This window comes from Cimex lectularius, unplaced genomic scaffold, assembly GCF_000648675.2.
Source record: "Cimex lectularius strain Harlan isolate CLEC.00 unplaced genomic scaffold, Clec_2.1 scaffold305, whole genome shotgun sequence".
NCBI lineage: Eukaryota > Metazoa > Arthropoda > Insecta > Hemiptera > Cimicidae > Cimex > Cimex lectularius.
This window is the reverse complement of record NW_019392834.1, coordinates 236,741-251,521: the sequence shown is the minus strand read 5'-3', so window position 1 is coordinate 251,521 and position 14,781 is coordinate 236,741. Positions and strand designations below refer to the sequence as shown.

Here is a 14,781-nt window from a genome sequence, read left to right as displayed (position 1 = left end):
GTCCTCTGTCCTGAATCGGAGGATCAATTAAATTAGATTATACACGTCCTCCGCCTAGCCAGCATATTAGCACGTTTAAAAAGAAATTACGTCAAGACTACGTTAATGACCAACAAAAACAAAAAGGTAATTCAAATCGAAGGAAACTAGCTTTCCATGGTTGATGATTGGGTTGGGGCCAATTGGAGAGCTTCCCAGAAAAAATTTCAAAAAAGCCCCAATGAAGAACCACTCGGCGATGGTAAGTAGTAAGTTTCTTACAAACATAAAAATTCCCCAGTACAATTAAAGTTTTAAAATGGACTTGGGAAGGTTTGAAAGTAATGATCTGGAACAGCCACAAACACATAAGAAACAAAGAAAGATGAAGAATGTATTTATAAGCGTGAATGTGTGATATAAGAGCATCAATGGCGAAATATTTCATATCCCATCGACCTTCCTCATTGGACGAATTAATGTTTCTGTAATTATTTAAAAATGTAAAAGGCGAAGGTGAAATATTCCGTGCTCCATTACTCTACTGATGTGACTGGTGAAATGTGAGTGTGTTAGGGTTAAAAGCCCATCCGTCGGGAGCTGAAATCGCCAAATTTCCAGGATGCCGAAACGTTATGGTTATAAGTGTTATTTTTAATAATCCTGCATTCTAATAAAAAGCAAATAAAAATACAAAAAAATTATAACGAACTAAAAGAAATATGCATAACAAAGCAAAACGAAGAAACCATCTAGAATAGGAGCGCACAAAAATCGTTTGAATCGTAAAGTACTGTTCCTTGATGGTTGGCAAGTAATTGTATTTCCTTAATTTGAACATGTATAAACAAAATTACGACAGCCTTTATCTTCTTACATTGGTAATTCTTTTAAAGGTTGGCGGGTAATTGGATAATTGGCTTTGTTACTTGAGTCCAAAGCGCTTAGAAATACCCCTGATTTAAGTTTAGACAGGTTCTTTTTGCCGTTCGTTATATTATTGTTGATAAACCGGCAGTAAAATGTTAAAGAATGAGACATATCTCAAAGATTTATTGCGTCGGAGGGAGAAATTTACTGACATTTCACGGCAGTTTGAAGCTTCACACAGAAATAACCTCGGCCTGTTATAAACGGCGGTAATACTCAATTTCTGGACGCAAATAAATAGGAAACGCTTATTTTTAACCGGTCGGAATTACGAGGGGGAAAAAGGGTCGAAAGAAAAAAAAAGACTATGATATTCTTCTTTTCACTTTCTCCTCTTTTTAAAATCTTTTGGATTCTTTGCAACTGTTTTAAAAGTTTTACGTTTCAAAGGGATAAGATAAATTAAATAACAACGCACATCGTTAATCCATTTGTACTGGACCATTTAGAAATTCAACTGAAATTTCATGCCAGATGTGTATATTATAAACGTTAAATGTTTTTCTTTATATTAAATAATATCAATATTGTTGACACATATATTGTGACATCAATCGGGTAAGTAATTATCTTTATTAATCATTAAGGAAAGATGAACTGTTAAATTGAAAAATTCTTTCTAGTAACACTTCTCTAATACAAAATTGATTCATACTAACTGAAAACATAATTAAAGTTTAAATGAAAATACTTGACAACATACAGTCTGTCTTAATCCATTGCAATAAAAACTAAAAAAAAAGATGTTTTACTGATAAAGTATGTATTCTGTAATGTATCAGAACATACTGACTAAATTAAAATATAATCCACGAATTTTTAATAATAATTAAATATTTAACAAATGCTATTGGTTGTTATCAGGTCACGCGTCAATTTAATATTATTATTTAACAAAGTACATAAAGTAATTACCGACAACAATTAAATTGTAGTGACTGATTGAACAGGTGTGCCGTTTAATTCGAGAACAGCTCTACTTTATCCGCTTCGTCATGTCGGATTGTTTTTGACGGGTTTTTTTAATCCGCATAAAAAGATCACTCAATGATGGTACATTGATTCACCCACCTCTCTTCAGTGTTATTTTAGGGTTTATACTAAATCCAGCGATCCGGTGACTGTATTTTAATCATACGTTACCAGCACAAATAGTCAATCCCAATTTTATATTTTTAAACCTTTTGGCGAATAGTGCACTTTATGCTGTTTTTACAAGCAGATTGTAATGTTACTTAGCATAACCAATATCAGCCTTTAAATGCTTCCTTATTGTGCAAGTTCGACGAAGAAGTAATTGAATATTGAGTTATTCTGTTAAGGGCTTGAATAAATTTCGTTAGTTTTAGCGTCCTAAAATGTCTCAGTCTATTTTCTAGCGGATATTTAACCGGAAGTTAGCGGAATTACTCGTAGTTTTGGTTTGTCAGATGCCATCTTGCATGGTCTTTATGTCTGAAATTAAAATTGGGAAGGCACAACAGAAAGCGCATTGAAAAGATGGTGATAACCCGACATGCGTCTGCCAGTCCAAATTAACTGGAAATGACCCTCGACACAAAATGACGATTTCTGATTACTAATTATGTATTTTAAAATATAATTTCTAACAGCATATTTCATATTTTGAAGTACATTAATGGATTTACTTTATTTTATTGACGAATAACAAGGATAATAGGCCAAATTTTGAAGAAAAACAACGTGATTTTTTTTCATTCCATCACTTTGATTTCATTTTGTCAATTTTAACATGGGTATGGGGCATTATACAGTTTTTTACGTGACCATTTTTGTGTTTCATTCCACCATGGAGTGCGCATGTGTTGGATTAGTGGAGGTCGGGTTGGGTTAAGATAACGGTTAGGTTAAGTATTGGGTTGTCCGGAAAATAATGCAGGATTTTAAGTTTTCATTAAAAAAAATCTATATAAAATATTCTGTTTACGTTTACAGGATTACTCATTTGTATGAATGTCAACACTTATTAATCCTCTTCCAAATGATATTGTTTGTTTACCTCTGTAGCATTCCGCTACTTGGAAATAATTCAGTCATCCTTATAATGTCAAAGCGAGAATTTCGTACGATTTTCTTTTACGAGTTTAAACTCGGCCGAAGCGGAGCCCAAACGGCTAGAAACATTAACCAAGTCTGGGGCGAGGGTTGTGTTAATGAGTGCACTGTGCAAAGGTGGTTTAAAAAATTTCGGGAGGGAGATTTCAGCCTTGAAGATGAAGAAGGTCGTGGAAGGCCTTCCTCTCTTAATGATGATGTTCTGCGATCAGTGGTGGAAGAAAACCCCAAAACAACTGTTCGAGAACTTGCAGAGCAACTCAAAGTCAGTAAAACGACCGTCGCTGACCACCTCAAGGCGATTGGAAAAGTGAAAAAACTCGAAAATTGGGTTCCACACTCATTAAACGATCGCCAAAAAAATCAGCGCTTTGATGTTTGTGCATCACTTCTTTGTCGAAACAAAAATGACCCATTTCTGGCCAGAATTGTTACATGTGACGAAAAGTGGATTCTGGACAGTGGCTCGACAAAGGAGAAGCTCCAATACATTTTCCAAAGCCCCCAACTCATCAAAAAAAGGTAATGGTTACGGTATGGTGGGCTTCATTTGGTTTAATACACTACAGCTTCTTAAATCCTGGCGAAACCATCAATGCTGAATCATACTGTAACCAAATTAATACCATGCATCAGAAATTGGCAGTAATGAAGCCCTCTTTGGTCAATCGGAAAGGGCCCATTTTGTTGCATGACAACGCTCGACCACATGTGTCACGTGTAACGTCACAAAAATTATTGGAGCTTGGCTATGAAACTTTGCCTCACCCACCCTACTCTCCGGACCTCTCGCCTACTGACTACCATTTTTTTAGACACCTGGACCACTACTTACAACACATAATATTCAAAAATCAAACGGAACTGGAAAATGCATTTATTGACTTTATCAATTCTAAAAATTCTGAATTCTACTCAGACGGAATTAATAAGTTACCAACACGTTGGGAGAAATGTATTGAGAGTATGGGAAATTATTTTGATTAAAGAACATTGCTTTAAAGTAACTAGTTTCTTTTTTTTTGTTTAATACCAAAATCCTGCATTATTTTCCGGACAACCCAATAGTATTATGGTTAGGGAGGTGTTCCGTTATATTATTTATTTAAGAGTAGGGTGGGTTTGGGTTCGAAGGGGCGAGTTTGTTTTATTTAGGGTGAAGAGTAGGAATTACGTATAAAGGCTACGTAGAGTTATAATTATGGACGGATTGGTTTAGATAAGGTATGGTGAGGATTAGTGATCCATCCCAGTGTAGATGTTTTCTCAGATACCAGTGACCGGCAAATAATCCTATTACACCTCTGAGTTTTGCCCTCTTTAACAGTAGCAGTTAAATTTGCTGCTTGGTGAGGGTTGTTTTAGCGTAAGTTTACTGTGTCCGCTCCTAGAGTATATCCTCCTAGGGTTACGGTTACTGATGTTAGATTTGGGTTAGGGTTATGAACGCGTTAGGTTCAGTTATGATTAGCATTAGAGTGAGTGACAGATTTATTTTGTTTAGGGCTAATTTAGGGTTAGAGTTGTGGACGGGTTAAGTTAGAAAAGTAGGATTGGAGTTGGGGACGGGTTGGTTTACATATCCATGATACAATGTTTTACCGTAAAGCGTAGAATATAGCAGAGTGCAAAGAGCGATGTAACGCTGTTTTGTAAGTTCAATATAAAATATTTCGAGGATTAGTGACCGTTAATCGATATTTATTTAGAAATCGTGAGATGCGATCTGGTTGTCCTCTTGTCCGATAACTTCAAAATAGCTTTCAAAAATTATAAAACAATTCAAACACTTTTTTCCAAAATTAAAGATCCCACACCAATAACAAATAAATCTGACATAATCTACAAGATCAACTGTTTAAACTGTCCGGCAACTTACATCGGTATTACATCCCAATATCTGGAGTAAAACAACATATCTATGATTGCAAAAAACCCAAGCAAAATCTTACAGCACTCGCTACCCACCATTTGAACACCAACACAATTTCGACTTCAAAAATCCATAAGTATTACACACAGAACAAAACAAACAAAAACGTAATTTCATAGAAATGGTTTATATCAACAGAGATAAACACAGCATCAATTACAGAACAGATACATGTAAACTCAGTCGCCAATATCATTAATCAAATTCAATACAGTAACATACCTATATCATCACATTACATTCCACACATCAAATATATTTTTCACATAGTCTAATTTCCCAACTAGCTTTCCTCTTCCTATTTATCCCTTTCTATATAATCCTGAAAGGATAATCTGGCCGAACCATTACCAACACATTTTTTCCCTTCGTCGGCTCTTTTCACCTCAAAGAAGCCAACGCCTTATACGAAAACGTCTTTTCTATACCGATTTCCTTCCCCACCCCTAAAAATACAACGTGTATAAACATAAAACAGCAAAATCTCACTGGCACTCTCAACACGACACACAAGAATGGCACAATTACTACACAGAAGACAAACACTTTGAGTGAGTAGAAATACCACATCCAAAATGTAATTGTAATATGTAAACAATGTTTGTAAATCCCAGGCCCTGAAGATGATCTCAATAACGATCGAAACGTTGGCACGATAAAGAAAATGTTTTTCTGAAACCTACATCACACCAGACCGCATCTCACGATTTCTAAATAAATATTTCGAAGAGTTAAAACATTAACTTTTATTTAAATACGAATATCCAAACTGCGATATGTCTAAATTTATATTATATAGATATGTACGGCATTTCTGGTGAACGAGCACAAGCTTAATACATATGGGATTAAAATAGCCCTTCTTAATAGTTGGAAACCCAACTTAGAACAAAAGGATTTTCACTAGGGATTGGTTCTTACGTGACCAAACATGTCAATTTTTTGGGTGGGGAGAGAAATATCGTACGTAGACAACGAATTTCCTTTTTTTTCTAAGAAGTAAGAAAGCTTGGTGGAAAAACACTAGTTCTATTTCTATTCGTTCTTTTGCACAATAAATAAATTGCAATCCATAAAGGGTATCCAATAGGTTTCATTCGAAAAATTAAAGTTCATTCTCAAAATTTACATATTACTACGACATTACAAATATTGTTTTCTCAAAGATTTAAAATCCTCGGGAAAAATATGTGGTTACCTTACTTTTTATCAATAGTGTTTGATATGAAGAAAAGTAGGTGTGGCAATATCTCTGAGCACCCTGCACACATTTTGCTATACATTTTGAATGGGGTCTCACTATTGCAACAAAAAAAATGCTTTTTCTGTCTTAGATCTAAATTAGTTGGTGAATAGAATATGTTATTTATGTTGAATATTTGTAGGAGTAAATAGGAATTATGTTATAGCTTTTGATTGGTATCTATGGAGTCGGTTTCGTCACGTTTCAACTATATTCAATAATGGGACAGCAAAATATCATCCTACAAATTCATAAGACTTTGAAATTCAAAACTTGACATATAATTAAAATAATATCTGATTACATTTTTCACTATTTTTTGTGCTTACAAATTACATGATAAAAAATAGGAATTTGTTGCAAACCCCTACAGTACACTTTAAAAGAACCCACTATCCCACATATATAAATGTATTTTGCAAAGATGCAATAGCTTTTTGATCCGTTTTAACTATTTAAATGTATAAATTCTCAAGGAATGCTGTTTTCCGACAGTAGATATCGGGTTGTCCGGAAAATAATGCAGGATTTTAAGTTTTCATTAAAAAAAATCTATATAAAATATTCTGTTTACGTTTACAGGATTACTCATTTGTATGAATGTCAACACTTATTAATCCTCTTCCAAATGATATTGTTTGTTTACCTCTGTAGCATTCCGCTACTTGGAAATAATTCAGTCATCCTTATAATGTCAAAGCGAGAATTTCGTACGATTTTCTTTTACGAGTTTAAACTCGGCCGAAGCGGAGCCCAAACGGCTAGAAACATTAACCAAGTCTGGGGCGAGGGTTGTGTTAATGAGTGCACTGTGCAAAGGTGGTTTAAAAAATTTCGGGAGGGAGATTTCAGCCTTGAAGATGAAGAAGGTCGTGGAAGGCCTTCCTCTCTTAATGATGATGTTCTGCGATCAGTGGTGGAAGAAAACCCCAAAACAACTGTTCGAGAACTTGCAGAGCAACTCAAAGTCAGTAAAACGACCGTCGCTGACCACCTCAAGGCGATTGGAAAAGTGAAAAAACTCGAAAATTGGGTTCCACACTCATTAAACGATCGCCAAAAAAATCAGCGCTTTGATGTTTGTGCATCACTTCTTTGTCGAAACAAAAATGACCCATTTCTGGCCAGAATTGTTACATGTGACGAAAAGTGGATTCTCTACGATAACACTAGACGTTCTGGACAGTGGCTCGACAAAGGAGAAGCTCCAATACATTTTCCAAAGCCCCCAACTCATCAAAAAAAGGTAATGGTTACGGTATGGTGGGCTTCATTTGGTTTAATACACTACAGCTTCTTAAATCCTGGCGAAACCATCAATGCTGAATCATACTGTAACCAAATTAATACCATGCATCAGAAATTGGCAGTAATGAAGCCCTCTTTGGTCAATCGGAAAGGGCCCATTTTGTTGCATGACAACGCTCGACCACATGTGTCACGTGTAACGTCACAAAAATTATTGGAGCTTGGCTATGAAACTTTGCCTCACCCACCCTACTCTCCGGACCTCTCGCCTACTGACTACCATTTTTTTAGACACCTGGACCACTACTTACAACACATAATATTCAAAAATCAAACGGAACTGGAAAATGCATTTATTGACTTTATCAATTCTAAAAATTCTGAATTCTACTCAGACGGAATTAATAAGTTACCAACACGTTGGGAGAAATGTATTGAGAGTATGGGAAATTATTTTGATTAAAGAACATTGCTTTAAAGTAACTAGTTTCTTTTTTTTTGTTTAATACCAAAATCCTGCATTATTTTCCGGACAACCCAATAGTAAAGCATGACTTAACTTTGACCTAAAAAAGTATGATATGTTTCGTCTGTCGTTTTATGTCCAACATATTTTATTTATTTTAATCCCTATATAGTTGAGACTTTAAATATAATTAATTAAATATCATCAGTACAAGACAGACTTTCCTTCGTTTCAATTAACGTTTTTAATTTTCTCAGCTAAGACTTACATGTTAGCAAAATGAATTTACCAAAAGATTCTCTACACATCATTCAAGATCTCTTGTTAGTTTTTCAAAAATATGTTTCTCTGCTCGATTTTCACAGTTAAGTTTACTTACTTAGACCACAACATGTACATTTCAGGAGGTAGGCCGGAGACGAGAAGCAGGAGGTCGGAAACAGCCAGGGAGAACAAGTAATAGTTGGTCGTCGTGTGCATGTGTTTGTTTCTCACGATTACGATGCACGTGCTCACATTGCCTATGACACCGGTGAGGAATATGAGAGAATAGACGACCGTCATCGTCGTCACGACGTACACCGGGTCCCGTGGTTGTTCTTCCTGCCACGGTGTGGACGAACCCATTTCACATCACCTGAAAAATAAAAACGGAGTTATAAAGAATCACTGCAGAAAACAAATGTCAAGAATGAAATGTTATCATCCAAACATTTAGTCACTTTCTTATTTCTGTCCCGCATGTGTTACCGTTTAAATATGAGACAGGAGAAACAACAGCAATAATCCTGATTTTAAGGACTAATTTATTTTACTGTGCAATTATAAATAGTTATATTGTTTTTTAATTATTCAGAAATCGTGAGATGCGGTCTGGTGTGATGTAGGTTTCAGAAAAACATTTTATTTATCGTGCGGCACGATAAAGAAAATGTTTTTCTGAAACCTACATCACACCAGACCGCATCTCACGATTTCTGAATAATTATCGATTAACGGTCACTAATCAGCACACATTGTTTTTTAACTTTAAAATCCGCAGAGAAATCATACTTTTAAATAACATAAAATTATGGAATTTACATTCAGTCTAGTAGTTCAAATCAAACAAACAATTGTGCGTCACAAGTAGAACTGTCCGATAACTTCATAATTTTATTTGGACAAATGTTTAGATAAAAAAGAAATTTCTGATGACAATTTCCCCTACTTTCAGCTACTATTATTTCTAAATATACTTGGTGGACATTTATTTTTGTTCCAATATAAATAGATTTATAAAGTGTAGTTTTTTCGTTTCCATTCATTTTAGTCTACTTACTAAAAAGTATGACAAAGCGTTAGGTCGGTGCTGTTTGTTTTGAACCTCTACTAAAGATGCTGAAGACGCTAAAACGTGGGACATTAAAAGAGCGGGATAGGCAGACCAAAATGATACTCCAAAGGTCCAGAAACAAACATGTTTTTCTTTATTGATCAGGTATGGCAGGTANATATATTTATATACCGGTAAGAAATTAATAAGAATTTTCAGGCTTTTTTCCTACATACACTCTGACATAAACTTTACATTATTTATTTAGCAAAAAATAAAGCAATTTTTAAATTTAGGGATACATAGAAAAACCTTCAACTAATAGATTTCAATTAATATTTTTCGTTATTTTATTTATTTATTTACATATATTATAGCTACCTTGAATTCCGCAACAATAAACAAGAGTATAAAACTACCAATTGGCAGTATTCCTATACAATGAATCTTAAAGCTTGGGTTTTGCTAATTTTTGGTCTGATTTTCCACTTGTCAAAATATCGGAACCATTTTTGTATATATGATTAGTGTTCTTGTCAGTACTGAAGGAAGACATGAAAAAATTGCGCAAATTTCAAACACATAGTTTACGAGATTTTACGAACTTCGGAATGCCGGTGTTTGTGAAAAAACTTTTTTATATGTATGCCGCGTTCGAATGCAGGGGTGCTGGAGTTGAACCCGGGACCTTTACCGTCCAGTGAATTTTTAATTTACCGTTTAAGCGTCTTAACCGTCACGGCCGCCGACGGCTCCCCCAACTTTTAACAAGATTTTTATAATTGTCGAATAATGCGAGCCCACGAACACTTCAAACCGAAAATTGGAAATATTGATGAAAATTTTCTGCTATTTACACAGCTATAGATGGAAAAAATCATCGAGAAGTGTGAAAAAATATATTGAATTAAAGAAATTAATTAGGGTTTTTAGTTGAGATGAAAAAAAAGTTAATGGCACCAGAGGGATTCGAACCCACGACCTTCGGCTAGATACGCCGCTGCTCTACCACCTGAGCTATCGTGACCTTTTTCATCTCAACTAAAAACCTTAATTAATTTCATGTATTAATTGGTCTTCTGGAAATTAGTGAATTAATGAAATATTGAATTAACTTGAAAATTAGACAGGCACATTGTGCCACACATAGTCAGTTTTTTTCAATATGAATATCTAGTAATAACAAACAATGTTTTTCTAACTCAAAGTTGTCTACAGGTCCCCGAGAGAAAATTTCGAAATTTAATTTTCAATTAAATTCACTCTTGAAGATAGAAATAAGAATATTTAATTCTGCTGTAAACTGACCAAATTTTAGTCTCGGAAATTCTGAGGTACATTGTAATTTCTAAGATACATGCTTGACCCATCTTTACACCATAAATAGCTTCAGGTTTATCTCCGTTTGCTTTATGTTTCTAATCAGCCCTTTTTTCAACAGTTATATTGAATCGTTTTTCAAAGTGAAGATTTCATCTGATATGTCAGAAAAGGTTTTAGCCAGGTTAGTTATTTTAACTTCGTCGATGGAGTTTAGTACAGATCTTATGAAGTCGTAAATTGTAACTTGAAACGATGTCCTGTAAATTCCTTCTCTTTGAATTGCCATACATTTTCACGTATGTCAACTTATGGTAGGACATTTAACTTGTATAAACAAATTTAAAAAACCGTATTTCTTTGAACAATTGTGAAGCTAATAGGAAAGCAAATCATCCCTGGTTTTATCTATTCTTTGACAGGTAATCGACTTGTGCTTCAGTCGAATTTCACAACGTTGTCCAACTATGGTTTGAGAACCGAAGACAAAAATCCTTTATAATACCAAGCTTAAAGCTTGGCAAAGTGGCAAAACAAGATAAATTTTAATTAAAGCCAAATGGGACCGTTATCAAGAATGATCCGGTCATTAAATAGGAGATTAAAGGAAACAGCAGAATCCTTTTTTCCTCCTTCCTCCCTTGCTTTCTCTCCCCCTTTCTATCTTGTTCTCTCTCTCTCTCTCTCTCTCTCTCTCTCTCTCTCTCTCTCTCTCCACATTATGATTAAACTTGGAATACCTAAATGGTAAAACTCAATGTCAATATAATATTTGTTTGATTTTCACTCCCATCCCTTGTACTAGGCTATTTAAATGTTGAAATTCAGATCGCTTGCACAGATCGTCAGGTTTCATTAATAGGTAACAATTATTATATCAAGAAAAAAAAACTTTCTTTTTAAAAAATAGCTTACGTTTTATTGATGCTAGAACATCTTTACCTAAAAAGGGTGAGGTTTACTTGAATAAATAAACTTCACATTTGATTTGAAAAGAACTTGTTCCTTCCAAATTCCGTTGAATAAGGAAAGCAAAACGATTTTGTATTTTTAAAGAGATGTTTGACGTTGATTTCTAGACCACCAAATGTTTCTGTGTAAGATACAACATATTTGTATGTATAGAAGCACGTCCGTTTTTCAAAATAAACCGGATAAGTGGCAGAGAGATTTCTAAAGATGACCTAGGATCAAAAATCTATTTTTTGCAGAAAGTTACAGCGGCCGTGAAAATCTTTTTCCACTTGACACACAATTCTTTTATAACTCATCGGGAGGCCTGGAGTGATTTTTATTTTTATCACCAGTGGGTGGCGTATATCCCCTATCGTAAAACATTTTCTGTAAATATTTTCATCTCACGATCGAGACCATTTACTTTATTACAAACGGCTCCTACATTGTGCCGCTTAATATGTGTTAAATGTTTTTTATGTGCAAACATAAATAGTATCCAATTTTGAAACCTATTTCAGAAAAGGTATCATAATCCTGGAAGAGAAAATACATATTTTCGTTTCCGTAATTGTTTCACGGGCAGGGATCTGCCCGATAAATCGTCTTGCAAGAATTGTAACTTATTGTTTATTTCTTTACATTATGCTAATGACTATATAAACTGATTATATGACTTAACTGTATGTCATGTACTTTAATTGTTTTTAACGATAATGCGGAATAACAAGTAATAATATAAAATATACAAAATATAATATGAAATGTCTTTTAAATATTTGGCACGAAAACAATTATAAACATCTATTTGACAACAAAAGTTATTGAGTATTTATAAATAAAGAAAATGCGCTTGAAATGTAGCCATTTCGATAAGATTTGACACCCTAACCTATTCTACAAGATTAACTTTATCTGCCAGATACCTACTACAGGATAAGACTCGTATTTAACATCATGCATATTTACGATGAAATGTGCTTATGCAAACTCAAGATCCAGGGTGATATCACTGGTTTCTTTCAACTGAGATCTGAAATTGCACCCGATGGATTGCTTTATGTGCGCAGTTGGTCACAAGACATCAACATGATTGGTAGGGTGGGTAAGAGTGGTAAGATCTCGGATGAGGGAATTGGAATGAACATATAATTTGGAACGGAATTTGACTATTGAGATTTGGTTAGTTCAGTAACAAAAGAAAATCGGAGGTCTATTGGAAAGTATGGTTCCTAACAAAGCTAGGAGGATTGGTGTTTTGATTAGAGAGATTGGATCCTGTTAAAGTTTGAATTTTTAGCCAACCCCTACAATTCCAGTCCGTGTTTCCATAGAGAGCTGTGTAAAATATATTTTGTTGTGAATAAAGAGACTCGTCTTGCAGGTTTTTAACCATGTAGTATGTAAATTCCAAGTTAGCATTTTGTGTAAGTATACTTTCAAGTATTTGACGCGATCTATCGTAGAAAGTGGAATTTCATTGAAGGAATAATATTGTGTTCGATGGTAAATGGCACTTTTGGATTTGTTTTCATTTATTTTTATTCTTATTTGCCATTTGCCAACCATGGTTCTAAGGTAAGAAGGTGGTCTTAGAGGGATCGAATACTAGGACCGGAACGAGGTATGCTGAAAGGATGCAGAATCGGCAGCAAAGGTAAGAGTGGGCCAGAGTGTTGAGTATACACCAAATACTATCGGACCTAAGATACATTGAGAAACAACCGAGAGGGTAGAATGGATTGGGGAGGTTGTGGTTCGGTGGATAACCTGAAAGAAACGATAGGCTGGAACAATTTTACAATGTACTAATCAACTAATGTTTAGAATATCATTTTACAGAGTATATACTAGAAAAGAAAGATTTGATTTTCTAAAGTAGATCCTCGTTAATATTGTGTTAAATTTGTAAGTAGCCATCTTTGAAAAAATAAAATATACAGTAATGAGAGATTTAACAAATATCACATTTTCAACCTAAACAAAACATCATACGTATTTTGGTGTAAGATTAAAAAAGGTTACATTTGGAATTAAGTATTTTAGATGGTTTAGGATGAATTTATGCTGTAATAATATTTGTTTTGAAAATTACGTCTAATGAAACAGACTCACACTAAGATCGCCTAACTAGCTATTAAAATCTGTTTTAATAATTTGCCTCTAATTTGTGTATATCCCGTGTTAGCTTCATTTAAGAAATTAGGCCATCTTTGAGGATTGTGAAATAACCCGAATAACCTGGTTAGGTGGGTAACAAAGCAAGAGCCACGTCGGATGAATACCACCTACCAAGATTTAAAAAAAGTATATTGCTAGGCTCAACGTGGAAGACCAACCGTAAATTTTCTGTAAACGAGCTATTTTCGTACAGCCACGTTTAAAATAGTTAAAACGGACCTGTACGGTGGTTTACACTAATAAAAGTTCAGTAGTGAGTAGGCCAGACGGGTGAAAAAAACCCGTTTTAATAAATGAAACCTGACATTTGAAACTCGTTCGCCCGTTAATCAAGTAGATTTCAAATTAGAACTGTAGACCTTTTCGATTTTTAGTGTGAATACAAAATGCGTTTTTATTATAATTCGTACATTAATGGTCTATCTGACATAGTTTCAATGTCGATCTTGTTCTTTCGATACACATTTGACATCAAACTGTGACCGTTAGTCGATGATTAAATATTGTTTGTACTGTTTAAATTAACTTTTTCCACATACTACATGTATTTGTTAAATTTAAACAATGTTTGTAAATACCAGACCCTGAAGATGATCTCAGTAAAGATCGAAACGTTGGCACGATAAAGAAAATGTTTTTCTGAAACCTACGTCATACCAGACCGCATCTCACGATTTCCGAATAAGTAAGATTATATTTTATTGCATGGTTATTGGTCGTCACAGCAAACAACAAAACGCCCAACGGGTAGGTGGACGTTAAGTTCTCCTGTAAGATTGGAATTACTTTACTTCACATTAGTAGGAGTAAGTTTTATATTAGTTAACATATCGCATCAGTTCACTTACACAATTATATCCCATTCAACCTTGCACGTTTGGAATCAATACAATTTAGGATCCTTTCTATCTATTTATATTTTTATCTATATTCTATATTTTACAACAATAGTTTAATTGAAAGTATGTGAATTTCATTAATTTTTGTGATTAGCAAGATGGATCGAAACGTGTTTTTTTTTGTTTAGAAAAACTCTTGTACTTTGCAATGAAAAATGTGGACTTTCACAAAGTCTACCTTGCCTCAAATAAAACCAAAAAGAACTCTCCATAAGTTGATAACGGCTTACTTTTAAA

The 14,781-nt window shown here is 34.4% G+C and overlaps 1 protein-coding gene across 2 annotated transcripts in view; it reads right to left on the bottom strand.

The window, feature by feature from the left end:
* Window positions 1–14,781, bottom strand: part of LOC106674414 (pyrokinin-1 receptor-like) — a 113,545-nt gene that overhangs the window by 35,420 nt on the left and 63,344 nt on the right. Inside the window, exons 1-2 of one of the 2 annotated variants that reach the window (XM_024228573.1) lie at window positions 8,959–8,983; window positions 8,255–8,512 (exon numbers count right to left, since the gene is read on the bottom strand). In XM_024228573.1, the coding sequence (XP_024084341.1) occupies window positions 8,255–8,502 (248 nt within the window). In that variant the 5' untranslated portion in view covers window positions 8,503–8,512; window positions 8,959–8,983. Of the gene's footprint in view, window positions 1–8,254; window positions 8,513–8,958; window positions 8,984–14,781 lie in introns of those variants that run through there. The other variant, XM_014407108.2, reaches the window with a different exon arrangement.